The sequence below is a fragment of the Hemicordylus capensis genome, chromosome 1 (assembly GCF_027244095.1).
Source record: "Hemicordylus capensis ecotype Gifberg chromosome 1, rHemCap1.1.pri, whole genome shotgun sequence".
Classification (NCBI taxonomy): domain Eukaryota; kingdom Metazoa; phylum Chordata; class Lepidosauria; order Squamata; family Cordylidae; genus Hemicordylus; species Hemicordylus capensis.
Genome location: NC_069657.1, coordinates 83,199,092 through 83,218,898, shown reverse-complemented (window position 1 = coordinate 83,218,898; position 19,807 = coordinate 83,199,092). Strand labels below are relative to the sequence as shown.

The following is a 19,807-nucleotide window of genomic DNA, read 5'->3' as shown; positions in this document are numbered from 1 at the left end:
CTGGTGCTCTATCTAAAAAGGATATGCGTGAAAAAGAGTTTTTAAAGGCAATATAAATGGAGAGATAGATTAATTATTCTGCACATGATTCTGCTGGGAAGTCTGCAGCAGAGATGCATCTTCAGGGCTGTCCTTAGGGCATGGCAAGCAGGGCAACCGCCCCAGGCCCCACTCTTGTAACCCCCATTAGAAGGGGGCTCTGCACTGGCAGATTTGCCCTGGGCCCCGCACCCCACCAGGGCTCTCCAAGGACGGCCCTGTGCATCTTAATATTTCAGGATAGTAGAATTCTGTCAGTCACTGTATTCAAAACATACCAATGAATAGTCATCTCTTTTTAAAAGACAAGTGGAAATGTTGTGGAGGTGTATGTGGGTGGGTGGGTGGGGGGACAGTAACTTGCCTACACCATTTTCTGAGTTAATATTTGGTTTAGGGACCTCCTAGCTAAAAGCGTACTATGTTATACTAGCTCTGCAGTGATGAATGGTTATATGGTATGATACTCACAGAACTGTAGGCAGTGGTTAATACTCTAAAAACCCCTAGGGCTCAAAATTGCCCAGAAACTACATATTCCATCCTGTCCTATAATCCCAGATGTTTGAAGGCAGATTACTACTACAACAAAAATATTTAAATACCACTTTTCAACAAAAGTGCTCATAAGTGTAGGCAGTGGTTCATATGTTGAAAATAAATAAATTAAATAAAGATGGTTCCCTGCCCCCAAAAGGCCCACAATCTAAAACAAAATATACAGTAAGCTAGACACCAGCAACCACCACTGGAGAGATGCTGTGCTGGGGTTGGATTTGGAGAGTTGCTCTCCCCCTGCTCAATATAAAGTTGTCACCACTTAAAAGGTGCCTCTTTGCTTAGTTAGCAGGGGTTTGTTCCCCCACCTATGCCAGTGTCACTCTCCCCGCCACTGCCTCTATTTGCCCAATGGCTGCTGCTTTCATTAGTAAAAGTGACTACGACTGGTGAGCCTGGGACACCGGTGTCCTCTATCCCATGGAAGGGCAGTTCCGACTGCAGCAAGGCTTACTCACATCCTTCTTTGCAGTACTCAATGTTATAGCCATCCAGGCCTCCTGCTCCAATCCGTTCAGGGGGTCTCCACTTCAAAGTCACCGAAGTGTCGGAAATGTCTTCCACTGTAAAATGTGTTGGCTCACTTGGAGGGGCTAAACAGAATGTGAGATCCAGATATTTTGAATTATGTTAATAATGTAACACCCCAGTTTTCTTATTAAAAACATCAAGGGAGCTAATAAGTGCTTTGCAAACTGGAATATAAAATCTTAAAATGAGTAACACAATATAAAATCATTGTAAAGGACCACTCTGAGCACATCAAATACCTTTCAGGAGGGAAAGGGGTTACCTGCTAACAGAATCCTTGTCATGCTGAACTCAGAGGAAGTTCTGCGAAACTGGGACTCTGACCAAAAAGGCCAGGCATCTGTGGAGTTAATAGTTCTTTAATTCAAAACAGGTCTCCTCCAACAATATTAAATAATGGGAAGGCTCACACTAAGAGGTACTTGATTGCTAAGATGCAAACTCCATCTAGAGCTTTATGGGCTAACTACTGCATCTCCAGTTGGGCTCAAAAGTCAACCGGCAGTGTCTGTGGAATGAAACATATACTCTCAAACAACCTGATGAACCTTCATTTTCATAACTTGAGCTCAACAACTGAAAAATTCTTGTCAGAGAGTTCTCTCTACTTCATGTAGCCTTCAAAGAATATAGACACAAAGTGGTTGTGATCCACCCAGGTACAGTTGGAGGAATATAGGTGCCCTTATGAAACCTATTCTTTAGGAAAAGCTGGGAAAAACTGTGCGATATAAAGAGGGGAATCAGGTGTCACCTCAACAGGGACTAGGGAGTTGTTTGAGACATGCCAGATAGCTAAGCTGAAAGTATTCTTTGTGGCAAGACAGGAGCATGGTGTGTGTGTGTGTGTGTGTGTGTGTGTGTGTGTGTGTGTGTGTGTGTGTGCGCGTGCGTGTGTGAAATCTACAGTCTCACAAAAACCTTTCTCAAAGAAAAGTTGGGTTAGGTGAGTTTTGTGTGCATCTCTGTAATGTGGGTAAGGCACAGAGATCATCGGATAGCTGGATAATATAAACTATCCCAGTACTATTCTTTTTTTTACTTACAACAGAGATCACTAATCAATCTTGTTCTCAATTTTGAGAACAGCAAAATTACCCTCAGATTCGGGAGTCATAAATAATCAGTACTATGGGGTAATTAGTCTGTTGTGGCAAAAACAACAATGACACTTTTGGCACCCTGAATATTAAAAAGACTACTTTGATATAAACTTCTGTGGATTAGAGCCCACCAACATAAGAAGTTTTCCTGTACCTAAGGAAGCTATGTATTGAAGAAATGCCTTTTCCATCCTTTTAGATTTTGCTATGCAAAACAAAAATGTACTACTAGTTTCACAAACTGCAAAGGGCATTGTGGGTGAAGTGAGAGAAATTTAATAACTGGTTCATTCTCATACCATTTTGATTATGTGGAATGGCTGGAAAAAACATTTTAATGATGCAATTTGTTGCCATGCCATATTTTTGTATTTTACAAGCCAGTCAACACCGTGATATTTAAACATATTGAGTACATTATTTTAAATATTTCAAAGATGACAGAATGTTCTGTACCACATAACATACATACCCAAAAAGAAGACCACATAACAGATGGAGAACCTAATGTTAGCATCCCACCTCTTGGTGTTGCAAACAAATACATTTTACTCAGCTGCTTGTAACTAATTTAATCAAAGGTTATCATTTCCAGCCCATAATTTTTTGAAAAGCATGTGCATCACTCACTGGAAGAATATGGATGCACTCATGTTGCCACACAATGCAAACCTGATGCCTCCTCTCCAGAGTTGGGACCTTATTTGGAGAGATATATAAATGTATGTGAAGCTGCCTTATATTGAATCAGACCATCAGTCCGTCTAGCTCAGTATTGTCTACACTGATGGTCAGCAGCTCTTCAGGTTTCAGGAAGAACTCTTTTCCAGCTTTACCTAGAGATGCCATGGACTGAACCCAGGACCTACTGCATGCAAAGTATGTACTCTACTAAACAATTCAATCTCTCATTTCATCAAAGCCTTGGAACCTTTTAGCTCAGCTGCTTCCTGCAGGGATTCTTGTACTTCTTCACTTGCCACGGCCCAAGATTTGAGTGGTAGTTGAAGATCACAGATAAATGACTCCTCTTGCAGTTCCTCTTTCTCAGCTGGCCCATTACTAGGATCTTGAAGCTTCACACCATTTACTTCAGAAAGTTCTTCCCCCTGATTGTTGTCTTTGATCAGCTGGGCCATCCCTTCAATCATTTCTGTTCCTACTTTACCTCAAGCGTTCAGATTCTTCTTTCCCCCAAGACTTACACAGTTTGCTCCTAGCTCAGGGACTGATAGGAGCACAGTGTGGTGAGGGTCATAGTGATTATTTATAGAAAATAATTCCATAGATATTTTCTTAATCAGCTATCCTTGCAGCTCCACAGGGGGGTAGGATTAATGGAGCACTGGGTGGTATACTATGATATTTGCACCCATAATGGAATGGGGGAAGCTGAGAGGTTGCGGTCAATTAGTTCCCCTCCTTCACCGAGACCCAACTTGCCTCTCACACTTCTAATTTTAACAGTTAGAAATTCATCAGCAATTTCTCGAAATTGGAACCTCCCAACACTTAGTTGCAAGGAGGAATAAAAAGAGTTAGAAATTGTAAAACATAAGGAAGCAGCAAGGGACTAGCTATCTTAAAAAACAAAAACAAAAAACAGGGAGTTCTTGTAGGTTGTGTGGAGAAAGAAAATGAGATGAGGTGTGTGTGTCTATGTCTCCCTACCTTGGAATACCTATACCTCTCTACCTTAGAAATAACGCAATTGATGTTTATCCATCCTGTCTGTGGTGGAGGATAAAGGGATAGTCTCCCCCCCCCATTCATATATATATTGCCCGCCCCCCAGAAAAATTCCTGTGGATGCTTGTGTGTGTTAAGACTCACCAATTGGCATGAAGGGCTGTGAGGCAGGACTAGGCCGGGACATGCCCACAGAGTTTACTGCATAAATGCGCATCTCATAAACAACTCCTTCAATCATTCTCTTTGCTTCATAGGACAGATCCTTCAGAAGGTCGAAGTTCAGTCTCATCCACCTGTAGCTCTTTTTCTTCTTTCTTTCTAAGATATAGCCTGCAAATGGAAATGAGACTATGGATATGTAGGGGAACTCTCTGTGGCCAAAGCCTGATCTACAAAGAGAAGTGAGCACAACCATTTTTCTTTTACTGCTCAGAAAATCTCAAACCTGGTTTTCAGTTACCAGCTGCATTTCAAAGCATCTGCCATTTAATGTATGGATTAGGGCTGTCAACCACAGTTTTTAGCTGATCAATCATCTGTTCTTTAACCAACCAACCAATTAATTCTGTTTAAATATATCTGCATATTACCAAAACTTCAGTATAGATGCTTTTTTGAGATACTGAATGAAGTGTATAATAACATAACAGGCAAAATGATGAGACAGTAAACTCGTCATTAGGAGAGACCATCCTTAATATGTTTTTAAAAATCCCTTATTAGGTTATTTTCTTATTGCCCTTAACTCACAGACTTACTGATGAAAATTTGCTCTCCTCAATTACTCAACTAAAGATTTTTTAAAATCTACCAAATAAACTAACTAAAGCTTGCAGTCCTAGCATGAATGTAATTCAAAGACCTGGTATGGTCTAGGGATGTGCAAAAAGATTTGGGTACAAAATGATTTGTACCCGAATCTGGCTGATTCGGGTGATTTGTAGACAAAACAAATCACCCCTGTCTTCAATTGGCCAGATTCGGGTACAAAACAAATTACCCCAGATTCAGACCAAAAAAAATTCAGAGATTCGGACCTCCATTTTGTGGCCAAAGTGGATTGGGTGGTAATGTCCAATGGGTGGAAGCTACCACCCAAATTTCAGATAAATTGGGCAAAGGGGTGGTTTTTAAATAATTTTTGAAGTTAGAGCATCTTTAAGCTTTCCCCCATAGGAAATAATGGGGATTTCAGCAGACTTATAGCTCCACGTGGGGGGCACCAGGATGGTCCAGAGTGGGTTGTGGTGGGTAGTAGTGCCCAATGGGTGCAAGGAAGCTGCAACCCAGATTTCAAAGGAAGTGGGCAAAGGGGTGATTTTTAAAAGATTTTTGAAGTTTGCATGTCTTTGGGGCAGATTTGAGGCAGAAAAGGGGTTCTGGGGGCAGAAGAGTGGGTCAGGTGGTAGTTCCCCAATCGGTGCCTGCTGCCACCCAGATTTCAAAGAAATTGGTGAAAGGGATGATTTTTAAAGAATTTCTGAAGTTTGTGCATCTTTAAGCTTCCCCCCCATAGGGAATAATGGGGAATTTCAGCAGCCCCATAATTCCACTTGAGGGGCACCAGAGTGACCCAGAGTGAGTGGTGGTGTAGTGCACATAGGGTGCCAGACACCCCCAAAACGACAAGACTGTGGGGCACTGGGTTTTGTTGTTTCTGAGATATTCTTCTGAGGGTAGATTCTCTGGTAAGAAATGAGAGTGGATTCAATGTTTTTCATTGAAATGAAAAAATAGATTCGTGCACATCCCTAGTGTGGTCTACTTGTTCTGCTTCAGAGACACTCTGGAACCCGGCAGTGACCACTCACCTATCCTGTCTAATCTGTGCCAGGATCAGCTGCTCATTAGATTGGCATGATATCATTCTGTACAGAAGAAGCAGGATAAGCCCATACAACATGGCCGATATTAGAAGTCTCATTTTTCAAAAATGGCTGTAGATTCCAGCTGACATTACTCTGAGGCACTGTAGTTCTTTAAATGTTCCTGGAAAGTGACTTCCTTCTTAATCGGGCCAAAAGGAAAAAGCCAATCTGTGCATCCGACAGACTTCCAGTTTGAAACAGCCACTTACGACCTATCACCAACATGGCTTAGGAACCAACCCCAGCATCAGCCCCATCCTTCCATTTTCATAGCAAATCCTGCTACTGGACCTCACAACATTGTTCAGATCATGAAGGGCTCAGTCACTTGCACACCAACCAAAATAATATAGGACTTCAATTGTTCTGCCATCAGCCAAACAGGTAAATTACTAATTAAGAGATGTCCTTTGGGCATTAAAAACAGAAACATACTAAAATCAAAGGGGCAATGTTTCAATTTGCGTGGACAACCCAATTTTGGATCAAGAGTAGCCATACTTAGGCAAAATAATTTCAAAAGAGAATTACAGCAAGAAGTCGCAAGACTGGAATTTATGACTGCATTTTATAACTTTTCTTATGGTGATCTTCTTACTCTGTAAGTGATGCTAGAAACTCTTTCTGCTCTAGAATGCATCATTTGTGAATGTCATTCATGCATCAGAATAAGCAAAAGAGATATTTTGAAATCTAATGTATATTCTAGTGAATGCTTTTCAGCTTTTCAGTCAAATATACAGGGCAAAACCTGATTTAAGCATCTCTTGGTTCACTTTCTATGTCTAGAAGTCTACTGCTTTGGAAGCTTGTGTCTTATTAAAATAAATTAGGCTCTGTAGTGCAATGGCACTTTTTGTGATCTCAATAAGGGCACTATTTTGGCCACACACCAATGCAAAGTTAGTCAGAAGAAGCCTTTACATGTTATTCCGCCCTGTGAGCTGTGGTGGATGGGACACAGGATCAGGCCTTCCTGTCAGCAGCATCCAGATTATTGAATTCATTGCTCTGGGAGATCTGGCTAACCACTGCATTGGCTGCATTCAGATGGCAAGTGTCAACCTCATTTGAAAGCATGTTTTTATGGTGCTAAAGCTGGCCTTGATTTTTCTTACTTCTGTTTAGATTATTTGTGCTGTTGCCAGTGGATTTATTATTTGATTGTTGTTAACTGTCAATTGCCCTAAAGATGCAATCTGAGTATCTTTTAAAATAGTCAAGCAAGTTTAAGCCTGTAGATTTCAGAAGGCTTCAGCGTGCCTCCCACTGTGCGAGTCTGTGGCCTTTTACATCAGCTGGTTCTGATGACAGTTTCTTCCTCTACTTTTGTCTTGATATCTGATATTCCCATTAGTGACCTTGTCCAAGGATAGTTTTAGCTCAGTCAGGGAAATGTGTCTCAGACTGAGAGTGCTTTCGCACATTACAGTGCTGACAGGGGACATGCACGCCATTCATGCTTCCTCTCTGTGCAAAATCTGAAGTTGGGAGAGATCAGCAGAAACTCAGGCAGCTCATCATGGATTCCCATTATGTGTATTCCACAGAAAGCATGAACCACTTCCTCTGTCACCACTTATGGCTAATGTGCTAAGCTACCCTTCAAAAATAAAAAATTAATAAAAAATAATAAATAATAGGTAGTGCTAATTTTGTCCTTACAATGATAGAAAACCACATATTTAAAAGGGACACATTTTAACTCTCTTATTTAGCAGGGGGGGGTGCATCTGTTCCCATTCATCCCAGCATAGCATCATAAGAAGAGCCCTGCTGGATCAGGCCCATCTAGTCCACCATCCTGTTTCAAACAGTGGCCCACCAGATGCCTCTGAGAAGCCTACAGACAAGAGCTGAGGGCATGCCCTCTCTTCTGCTGCTTTGCTGTTGCTCCCCTGCAATCACTATTTAGAGGCATCGGGCCTCTGAGGCTGGAGGTGGCATCCCTGCCAGTGGCTGTTGCTGGAGACTCCCTTCTGTTTCCTTTTAGATTGCAAGCCTGCCCGGGATAGGGAATCATTTTATCATTCTTTTTGGTATGTAAAGCACTTTGTGAAAATAATATTTAATTTAATATTAATATTTAATTTAATATTTAATATTTACTATATGAAATAATATTTAAACAACATTATATGAAAAACTAAGGAGACAGTGGAACAATACAAGTCTATTTTATAATTTCTGAATCTTTATGAGCAGATTTTTGTTTAAATAAATAACCTAAGAAAACCTGTCTATCTTGGCATTAAGGGTGTATATGCTTTTTAAACCTTCCTACAATGTTCTCTTTGAAAGGACTCTTACCCAGGACTGGCTGTCCTCCATCACATTTCGGAGGCTGCCACTGCACCGTGCAGCTGTCTTCACCAACATTGGTGACTTGGGGAGCCTCAGGTGGGTCAGGTACGTCTAGAGAGATAAAAAGAGGTGAAATGGTTCCCTTGCAACTAGCTATTTTCTTAAACAAAAGAATTAAAGGTGTTGTGAGTTTTTGTTTCACCATAAAATATCTCTCCACACAACTCGATCTTCTCCGACATTTCTGTAGTTCCCATCTGAATCTGTTACAATCAGCAGACTGAATCTGTTACAATCAGCAGTCTATCAAATTAGATAAAGCCTCCTATTTATACATGCAGCACATTTCGCAATGCTCTTTAAAAATGGATCCAATTATTGATCTTGGTGACAATGTAATGTAATGCTTTTGTCAAGACAAAATGTCATATCTTGACTAAACAAATATTTCAAAACATCTGTCAAGTTGCAATGGCAGACATTGGCTTTTGGAGAGATAAAATGTTTGGGCCAAAAGGGTAAAACCCACATTGGTGACATACTTCATAAGACAGTGAAGGAAGAGGAGGCAGAGAATGAGCAAATCTCCTCCAAAAATTATATTTTTCTCCCCACCCCCCCCTTCTAGTCTCATGCTAGGATTACCAGGTTGCAATCCAGAGATTGATGCCATGTCCTTAGACCTCCAATGAAGCAGACTTCTTCTGTCTTCTCCAAGTTCTGACTTCTCCTGCGCATTTTTCTTCAGTTGTTTCCCACCCGCAGCCCCCCGCCCTCTAAAGCATGACACAGACACACCCCATACCTGGGATTCTATTTGCTACAGTGGTGACGGAAGGGAGAGGTAGGCAAAAAGACTGGGAGGAAATGGGGAAGATAAGCAATGGCTGTTTATATCATGCTTCATCAGAAAATAATATCATTAGTGCCTGCAATCTGGCAATCCTGTTTCAGGCTGAGAGAGAGGAGGCTTGATTCACTTGTCCTTTGGTGCCCATGAATGTTTCCCTCAAATTGTGAGGCTTATGATATTGTGGGAAGGTCCACATCAGGACTGCAGTGTGATGGAAGGGGTTAAATGCCTTCTCCCTGGGTGCTGCAGCCCCAATGTTGATCAGCTCCCCCTACAATAGTAGCATTTTTACTGTTTAAAAAAGTGGGAGGGGGAGAACTAAGATGGGCCTATGACACTTCTAGCATTATGAGTATATGTGTTTTTGACCTTAAAGCCTTGGAAAGTGCCTCTCATGTTTACCAATAACTTTGACAGTGATGTCAGCTGTATCTTCTCCTGCTGCGTTCTTAACCATAACTCTGTAGACCCCCTCATCTTCCTTCTCAGCTCCTTCAAGGGTGAACACACAGTGGTCTTCATACATCTCCACACGAACTCTGCCTTCAGAATCAGTAAGGAGCTGAGAGCAAATTAAAAAAGCATTTATTTGCCACTTGGTGGTGGGAGGAAAGCCCATCACATACTTGCAAGTGGTTTGGTACAGCATGTAACTGGGAGAATGTCAATCTCAGCAGGGGATATACTGTATATGTGTCAGAGAGAACAACAACACACAGGCCAGCAAAGGAGGCCAGCTCTTTCAAGAGACTGAGCAAGAGAGAATGCATGGTGTGGGTGGCACCCACTTGTAGCACTGAAATTAGTACAAGAGGTAAGGAAGAAACACAGTTACCAATTCTGCAGGGATTGTGTGCATACAAGGAGATGTATTATATTCCAACAAAACACATACTGGAATGAGTGCGAGGGGGTGGGGGGGATCATGGAAGCCGAAGGTTCCTAAGTTACCCTAGGCTAAGGAGGTTTTTCTCACAGAAAGAATCCTGCCTTATAGAGTTTCTTCCATACACTCAGTCATAAGGCCATTGCCATTTGCCTTTACTGACCTTTTATCCTAGTTCATTTATTCTCAAGCACTGCAGGGCTGTTGTTGCAGGTGGGGTGGAACAGGACTCAGAGGCAAGTGGTTCCATCCTCTCCCCACCAACTAAGACCTGGATCGATGGAAGGCCCTATAGTGGACCCTCACTAACCACAATGGACTGCGGGGTGATTGCAGACGTATTGCCCTATTATTCCATTGTGGTCTGGGGAAAGGGGAGTACAGAAAGAGCTGCTTCTTTGTGATGTTTTTCTGTGAGTGGTTTTAAAAAGGGTTCACAGAGATCCTGCTCTGTTCCTCTTCAAATGTCAGGCTGGGCTTTATAGCACAGTCCAACAGATCTTCACACACGGCAGCAAACTGTACACATGTAGTCTGCAAGAATCTCTACACACACACTAATGGAGCAAATCACTGGATTAAAGGCTCCCCCACCCCCAAGAAGAAGTTAGTGTCAGTTCTTTAGAAGGGAGGCTAAAGTTCAAAATGTTTGAGAAACGCCGCCTTAAAGGCAACCGGAGCCCCAAAGAGGCAGGTTTCAAAGGAATAACTTGAATCTTGTAACAGAAAATATTAAGTTATTAAATGAGAAATGAATTTTTTGCAAGCATTAGAGGCACACAATGTTTGTGTTAAGGCCACTCATCTCTGTTGGGCTATTTGGAGAATGAAGAACATACCTTGTTGTCGTCACTCAAATTTCCACTTGTGCCTATAGGATCAGTGGATTTGTCATTTATTAGCACTACGTCCTTGTTCTAGAAAAGACACAGAATGCAGAAATAATGGGGCTTTATTTTACAGAGACAGTGGGGAAAACTGGGCCAGATTTACCAGCAGGTAATTCCAGGCAGGTGCCTATAGCAGCACTTTGTAGGGAGCAGACACCCCTTAGACCAGGGATTCTCAACATTGGGTCCCCAGATGTTATTGGACTTCAATTCCCATAATCCCCAATGAAAGGCCATTGGGGCTGGGGATTATGGGAGTTGAAGTCCAATAACATCTGGGGACCCAACACTGAGAATCCTTGCCTTAGACTACAGTTGCAGATAATAAGGAAAATTTCCTTCTAACACACCTTGACAACACATGTCCTTCAGCTGTTCAGGAAGAGCCACACTTGGAAGATGGAGGGCTGTAGAACGGTTCAGTGATGACCAAAGACTAACTGACCAAAGACTTAGTGGCTAATTTCCAAAGAGGGGAATGCCAGAGCTTGGAGGCGAGTCCTCTAATACAGAAGCTTTGCTTCAATCCCAATCTCAGATTTGTGAGGTATAGGTGTGATTACTCAGTGATGAGCTCAAGCCTCTCTGCACATTCTTCTGTATGGTGTGAGGGCTGACTGGCAGAGAAGAAACCCGTTGGGGGTGGACTGGGATCCACATAGAAAGCTGCAATATACTGAGTCAGTCCATTGGTCTATTTAGCTCAGTATTGTCTTCACAGACTGGCATTGGCTTCTCCAAGGTTTGTTTGTTTATTTATTTATTTATTACATTTATAAATCACCCCATCCAGAGGCTCTGGGTGGTGTACAACAACTTTTTAAAAAGACATAAAACCCACAATTCAAACACTGTGCTAAAAACACCATAAAAACAATTAAAAAACGATTAAAACAATTTTAAACCTATTAAAATACTTTTAAAAAACAACAACACTTTACAAGCCTTGGAAGGCCAGGCCAAACAAATAGGTTTTTTAGGGCTCCCTTAAAGGCCGACAGCGAGCCTAAACTGTGGATATCTGCCGAGAGTACATTCCATAGACCAGGAGCAGCTACAGAAAAGGCCCAGTTCCCAGTCGCCACCAGATGTACTGGTGGTAACTGGAGATGGACCTCTCCAGAAGACCTCAACGAGCATTGGGGATCATACCGAAGAAGGTGCTCTCTAAGGTAACCCAGACCCAAGCCGTTCAGAGTTTTAAAGGTAATAACCAGCACTTTGTATTTCACCCGGAAACATATCGGCAGCCAGTGCAGCTGTTTTAAGACAGGCATAATATGGTCTCTCCAGGTTACCTCAGAGACCAATCTGGCTGCTGCATTTTGAACTAACTGAATTTTCCAAACTACGTACAAAGGCAGCCCCATGTAGAGTGCATTGCAGTAGTCAAGCCTGAAGGTTACCAGCTGATGCACCACTGTTTTGAGATCGTTCTCTTCAAAGAATGGATGCAACTGCAGAATCAGCCAAAGCTTATAGAAAGCGCTACTGTCCATAGCCTTCACCTGAGATACCATGGTGAGGCCTGGATCCAAGGGCACTCCCAAGCTGCGTACCTGTTCCTTCTGGGAGAGTGTAACCCCATCCAGCACAAGAAGATCTAACTCATCCCTTAAATTCCAGTTCCCCACAATGAGCACCTCCGTCTTGCTTGGATTCAGCTTTAATTTGTTATCCCTCATCCAGCCCATTACTTCCTGTAGGCAGGCATTTAGGGAGTGAATGCCATTTCATGATGTACTGGGGAACTTGGAACCTTCTGCTCTTCCCAGAGCAGCTCCACCCCTCTGAGGGAAATATCTTACAGTGCTCACACTTCTAGTCTCCCTTTCATATGCAACCATAGTCAACCCTGCTTAGCTAAGGGGACAAGTCATGCTTGCTACCACAAGACCAGATCTCCTCTGTTAAATAACCATTCCTCCCCCTCCCTTTCCTTTCATGGGCATGTTTTCTCCCTCTGCCCCCTTTCTCTCACCCCCGGGGGGAAGTAGAGGCCCTCAGCAAAGCTTGGAATAAATTACTAGAAAGTAAGTCCATTGATTCCACTGGAGCTTAGCTCTGAGTAAACACATTGTGAAGTTCAATGGCAAAAGACGATGCAGCTGATAAACTTCTCTCTGCATATGTTACAAGTAAAGGTGTCTCATCCTGATGAGGAACTGACAAGTCCAGGAGGTTGAAGCTGCAGTGGGTATTTGTAACCTGGAGACGAGAAGGGACACACAATCGCACTATTCCAGAACTTGGAGCTGTCCCACCAAAGCGGGAAATACTAGATCTACTGGGCTTAAGTTACAGGGAAGTAGATTTTGATTGAACATTAGGAGAAACCAAGGAGCAGCTCTCCAAGGTCAAGAGCAGTTTGACAATGGTGCCAGTTACCCAGAGAGGGAGTGGGCTCTCCCTCCCTGGAGGCCTTCAGACAGGCTAGACAGCCATCTGTTCAAGATGCTTTCGCTCTGAATTTCTGCACTGAGAGGTTAGACTAGGTGGCCTATAAGACTCTTTCGAACTCTATTCTATGACAAGTCCATCTTCCAGAAGAAACTTAAAGCCTTATACAAAGTCAGACCATTGGTCCACCTAGCTCGGTACTGTTTACTCTTCCCTGCCCCCATGCACTGGGCCACAGAGCCATGCTGCTCGTGTTCTGTCTCCTTGCAAGGCAGAACTCTTGCTCCATATGCAAAGCTGCAGAGAATGCAAGTCACCAGAGGCTAAACCTGGGACCTATACCACTGGGAGACTGCACCACTGGGACCAATGGTGTAGCGATGCTGAGGGGGCCCTGGGTGTCCCACCCCCATTGGGGTTTGCCTTTGCAACCCCCATTACTCATACCGCCTGGCTACTCACCCACTGCTCATGCTGCCCACATGGTCTAATGACATCACCGCACAGGTGCCTGTTCTCACTGCCCCATCCTAGCAAGACTAGGTGTCATGGCCTGAAAAGGCAAGGCAGGCCAGCAGTAGGTGGGCAGCCAGATGGCCAGTGGGGCTATCTGCAAAGGCAGGTGGATCCCATGCCCATGGGAGGTGAAAGGGGCACAGCCCCAATTCACAGGCAGTCCAGGGACATTTGCTCCCCCTTGCTCAATAGGAGCTATGCCCCTGATTAGGTATGCAAAGACTGAGCTCAAGCATTGGGGAACAGTCCCTCTTTTCTGAACTCATACCTGAACTGGGAAGCTGTGATGACTACTCACAATGGTGCAACATGATAAAAAGGCATTATAAGTACATTGAAATAGCGTGCAATTAAAAGCTGATTAGAAGGTGAAGGTTCAACAATGCAGAAGAGGTTTTATACTGCCTCTGGCAGATAATTTATGTACTAACACAAAATTTCCAGGTTGTGTGTGGGCATACTACTTATTGGAGTTCCACAGCCTTGATCCAGGGCTTAAATGGCCCTGCATACTCTGCACATGTGCAGAAAAGTAAGTGCAGGGCAGGGGGGGGAAATTGACTTCTTGCAGTTCATGAAAAGCCTAAGGTTCCCCACTATGGGAAAACTGCCATAACCTGGCTTTCACTTTATTCACTGAGCATGTGCCAAGTTCTAAACATGCCCACGAAGCAAAGGCTGAGGTGAGGGAATATCAAGTTGAAGAGAAAGAGCTGGCAACTAGTCTTCTCATTTGCTCCGTCTAGATGTGCAAGGTTGATAGAGAAGTATCCCAACAGACTCAAGGCTGTTATTAAAGCAAAAGGTGGTTCAACAAAATATTGACATTGGGGGGGGGGTGATCCTTTTTCAATCTCAGTAATTCTTGTTTTTTATTTCTGACACTTTTTCTGGACTGTAATTGTGATTTTTTCAGTTGGATGTTATAGGTTGCATTGGATAAGTACAGCTGGTGAAGGGAATTTTCTTTGTGTTTTCATTTCAGGATGTAAGGGAACCGGAATTTAAGGTCTATCAAAGGGGGTGATTCTTTCCTATACCCACTCTATCTATCTATCTGTCTATCTATCTATCTATCTATCTATCTATCTGTAAACTGCTTTGGGAACTTTTGTTGAAAAGCGGTATATAAATATTCTTCTTTGCTGTCAAAGGCTAAACAAAAGGGGTGGGGCTTGATAGTCCACAAAGATACTTTAACTTTTGTCATTACAGTCCAGCATATCCTTTTGAGCCTCTTGAAGATTGTCTGATAAATATGGGTAGTAGTATAGGTTTTCTAAATTCATACTCAATCTAAGCTTGAAACATACCTGTTCTTTAGAAGCGCACAGTAGTGCTCACTTCTTATAAAATGTCTAGCAGAAATCTGGGAACATACATTGCTAACAAGCTACACAAAGCAGGAGGCCCCCATGAGAGGAAATTGGGTTCTAAAGATTCCTGTCTGCAGTGCACTCTGTTTATTCCACAAACATGGATATTGCTGCCTGTACCTGACTTGCTTCATGGGAGGCAGTGACTGTGATGCTGTACTGCATCCCTCCCGCTGGCTATGGCGATACCCTGTGATGAAATGACAGCATATAAAATTTGAAAGAAATAGAGGCAAGTTTCACAATCAGTGAGACCCGCCTCGAGAGGATTAGTGGGGAGGCTGCAGCCTTGGGCAGCCAGATCGGCCGCCCACACGACTGCTGGCTCCGTCATGGAGCTGGCGGGGGCTGTGGGATTCAGGAGCTGCATTGCCCCCAGAAGTTCCAGGATGTCTGCGCGAGTGTGTGGGGCATGCTGGAGAGACCCCCGAGCCCGGGAGGCTGCTTTTAGCCTCCAGGCGGGGGTCTCCTAGTGTGTTGCCGAGTTGCGCCGCCGGACCAACACACGATCATAGAGCCCAGATTAGTGGAGTGCTCACCCTGCTAACCTGGGCTTAGGGGAGGGCTCCATAAGCGGGTTACCCGCTTGAGAGCAACCAGGCTCGCCTGTGAGCCCGGTGGTTCCCATGGTCTCCAGAAAGCGGGCTGGGCTCCCTTAGCCTGCTTTTTGGCAATCGTGAGAATCGCCTCATAGACAGCCACATACCCGGAAGTAATGTCGTCATATTCCTCTCCTTTAACTGTATATGAGGAAGAACACATTTTAAAAGCCCTCTACATTATGATTTATTACATGTCTCTCACCCTATAATCCAATGGGCCTTTAGAAATGGTCATGATTGAAAGTAGTCATACGCATGCAGAGGGAAGAATGACATAAATAGTCAGAGTCACTGAGCTCCATGGTGTCTTCATAGCAGTTTCCACCATTGCAGTGACAACCTTTGAAATTCAAACTGTGGTTTGACTCTGTGGCAGTGGAAACGCCTATGGCAAAACATAAAGCAGCAGTCCAGCCCCACCCCCTCTCACTGTGCATACAGATCCTCTTTGGATTGCTTGAGTGGCAACAGGAGTAGAGTTGAAGAGGCAGCACAGATTTATTTTCTCTCAGTTTCATTTCCCATTGTTGAATACCTGTTTGAAGTCACGAGAAGCAAGGATCCAAGACAACAATCAAATTAAAATTAAGAACATTTCCACCTATTGAGGGGGTCCTTCCAGTCAACAATGAACTGTGGGAAGTGAAATGCTTTTATGCAAGATAGGAACATAGGAAGCTGCCACATACTGAGTCAGACCAGTGGTCTATCTAGCTCAGTATTGTCTTCACAGACTGGCAGCAGCTTCTCCAAGGCTGCAGGCAGGAATCTCTCTCAGCCCTATCTTGGAGAAGCCAGGGAGGAAACTTGGAACCTTCTGCTCTTCCCAGAGCGGCTTCATCTCCTGAGGGGAATATCTTGCAGTGCTCACACATCAAGTCTCCCATTCATATGCAGCCAGGGAGGACCCTGCTTAGCTAAGGGGACAAGTCATGCTTGCTACCACAAGACCAGCTCTCCTCTCCTAGTTCCAAGCACTATCTTACTCCCTATACACATGCTACTACAGCAAGCATCCACACTACTTCTTAGTATGAACTTACCTTCTGTGTACACACCAAACAGGGTCCTTGCACAATTTTTGCAGTGCCACTGCTGGCTAGCTCTTGCATTCCAAAAATAACCCACCTTTCCCCATAGTTGCCACAATGTAGTATTGAAAAGGGCTGGGTCCTTCTCGGGATGCAAGAGTTGGTCATTAGGTGGCACTGCAAAAACTGCACACATTCCTGCTCAGCACGTCTACAGAGGATAAGATTGTGCTAGGAAGTGTACTGGGAGTAAGATCTCACTTGGAATTTGCACAAAAGCTTTGTACATCCCATAGTTTGTTCCCATCAGGAAAGACCCAGGTTGTTGGGGTGATCAGTACCACTACCATGATAAGCAAATTCATCAACACTGAGGCACTTCACACGAGCAGTGTGAAGCACCATAAGGGGGTTGCAGGGAGAGCGGGCTTGACCCGCTCTCCCTACACATGAGCAGTCAGTTCGCCCTGGGCGGCCTGAATGTCTGAAGACTGAATGTCTCAGTCCTGTTCTCCAGTTTGTATTATAAATTATAAAAACCAGGACTTCACAGGAGTACTGAGATGTTCAGTGTGGGTACTGCAATTGCTCCCATTGGTGGTTTCAAGAGAAATGAGATTGTACCTTGTGTGCTACGATCCTGTCAACAGACTGGCCGTGAGAGAAAACCTATATTAGGGGAGACTCAGTAAATAGCAAATTTACTGTTTGGATGACAAGATATAGAAGAAGAGATTGAAACTCTTCATCTTTGAGATTAACACCTGAGTGGTCTGAATGTTGGGGTGGTGGCCAGAATGCCCCGCATGAGTGCACAGGGCATAGCGGGGAGCCCCCACAACTCTGGGAGTCTTGTTGTAGCCTCTCATTGGGGGTCTACTTGTAAGTCGCCATGGTGCAGAGCTGCGCCACGGTGACACACAACCAGGAAAAGCACACGCTCCGCTAACCTCGTTTAACTGTGTACGACTGCAGATGAGTTCTTTCAGACTGATGATGGTTGGACTTTAAACCCACTAGGTAAAAAGTCCATTCTTTTTAGTCAGGTTTCGAGATTGGATTTAAAGACTGGATGCAAGGTCTGTTTCTGAGAGACCATTTCTGTCTTCCTCCGTTGGTAGGAAGCAAAAATACAGACGAACGAGCCACCAACATCTCATTGGCTACTGAATGAGCTAGATCTATCTAAACAATCTCTGAGGGCTGGTTACAGAATAGACTAGGGTGGCTGAGTTCTGTTTACATGAATAAGACATTATCCTAGAGTTACACAAACTAATAGGAGGACAGACACAATTAACAAGTCGTTTCATGAGTACCACACCCATCCTGAGGCAGCTTCATTGGTTACCAGTCCGTTTCCGGGCTAGATTCAAGGTGCTGATCTTGACCTTTAAAGCTCTACACGGCTTGGGGCCGGGTTACCTGTCGGACTGCATTCGCCCATAAGAACCTGCCAGGGTCCTCCACTTAGCATTTCAGGCCCTGCTCATGGCCCCGCCACTAGCACAGATCTAGTTGGCAGGGACTAGAGACAGGGCCTTTTCGGTTGTGGCCCCTTGGGTTTGGAAACCCTCCATGAATAGCTTCGCCATGCTCCCTCCCCTCTGTGTTTTTTTTAAAAAAATCTTAAAACATACTTTTTTGAGGCTTTTTGAGGCTTCATTTTTGGTTATATCTAGTAGGTTCTTTAGCTTTTTATAATTTTCAGTTTTTAGCTTTGAATATAACCTTTAATTTGAACCTAATAATGATTGTGGTTTTTAATCTAACTTGTTTGTTTAATTTGATTAATTTTATTGTTTTTATTGTATCTTGTATTTTATTGTTGTGAGCTGCCCCGAGCAGTAGTGCACTAGAGGAGCGGGGTATGAATATTTTAAATAAATAAGGTGACTTACTTGCATGCATTCTACACCCATAATACTCCCATGGCAACACAATAATTTTGAAATAAAATGAAAACTGAAATGGCTATGTTGAGGCATCTTGGACACTTTCAAGCACTTTGTTACCTTGTTTACTTTCTGCCAGATCACCGTGGGTACAGGATCTCCTGATATAGGGACATCCAATCGCAGTTTGTTTCCAGCCACTACAATAATGGTGTCAGGAGTCTGTCCCATGCAGTCTAGATGGATTTTGGGGGGTTCTGCAGCAAAAGCATAGAAATAAAGCTGCATTTCCAACATTGCTGGAGATGCTTTGAAAACAGATGCTTTTGAAAACAGATGCTTTTGAAAACAGAGAATTCTGTCTAGCTCTCATTTCACTGACTTGTAGAAGAATGAACATTGCCCTTACCTTGTCTTGGCACAAAGTCAATCTTAATTTCTAGAAGAGAAAAGAAAAAGGTAACATATATTTGAAGTTTGCTAAACTGAACTACATTTAAGCTCATTTATTAAAAATAATGCATAACAATTAGCTGCCAGGGTTGTCAAAACAAAGAGAAGTGTGCATTATGATGGGGGGGGGGGGTGTCTACAAATCAAGCTCACACACACAGTTAATGCCCTGTCATCAGGCTTTCTGCAACCAGAGCTGGCTGCTTCTATTTATTCTGCTCTTAAATGTTGGACTAAGTTTGTTTGTTTGTTTGTTTGTTTGTTTGTTTGTTTGTCAGTCATATTTTTGTACCACCTGATATGTACATTTTTAGGTGGTGTACAAAATTTAAAACAATATTTAAAAATCAGCACAGATTAAAATACAACACAAAACAGTGGCATAAAAACAAATAAAAGCATATAACAATTATTAAAACAAATTATTAAAATTAATTATAATTAAAAATTAATTAATTAATTCTAATTAAAAGAATTAATTAATTAATTCTAATTAAGTTGCTGATCTTTACTAACATAAACTATGAGATTGTTCTCATGACCAAAATGGGGAGGACTAGGGCAAAGGCAGAAGCCTACCTGTTTCTTCACACACACCCTGCACACACACATGCACACGATTGGCGGCTCCCATGGGCTCTGCTGCCCATGTGCCCAGACGAGTGGCACAGCAGCAGGCAGGACAGCAAGCAGGAGGCGGGGGAAGAAAGCAATTGCCAGGAATCTCCTTCCCCCAGCGTCTATGGTTTTAATGGCTGCTGGCAGTCTGAGCACCTACATGACTGAGCAGTGAGGTAGGAGGCGCACCTG

General features: G+C 43.3%; 1 protein-coding gene across 1 annotated transcript in view; it reads right to left on the bottom strand.

The window, feature by feature from the left end:
* The window catches only part of MYBPC3 (myosin binding protein C3), an 82,403-nt gene that overhangs the window by 13,815 nt on the left and 48,781 nt on the right, over positions 1–19,807 (bottom strand). The window contains exons 19-25 of the mRNA XM_053258564.1: positions 18,954–18,983; positions 18,665–18,801; positions 10,674–10,751; positions 9,351–9,510; positions 8,102–8,206; positions 4,065–4,253; positions 1,056–1,190 (exon numbers count right to left, since the gene is read on the bottom strand). Of these exons, the coding sequence (XP_053114539.1) occupies positions 1,056–1,190; positions 4,065–4,253; positions 8,102–8,206; positions 9,351–9,510; positions 10,674–10,751; positions 18,665–18,801; positions 18,954–18,983 (834 nt within the window). The remainder of the gene's footprint in view (positions 1–1,055; positions 1,191–4,064; positions 4,254–8,101; positions 8,207–9,350; positions 9,511–10,673; positions 10,752–18,664; positions 18,802–18,953; positions 18,984–19,807) is intronic.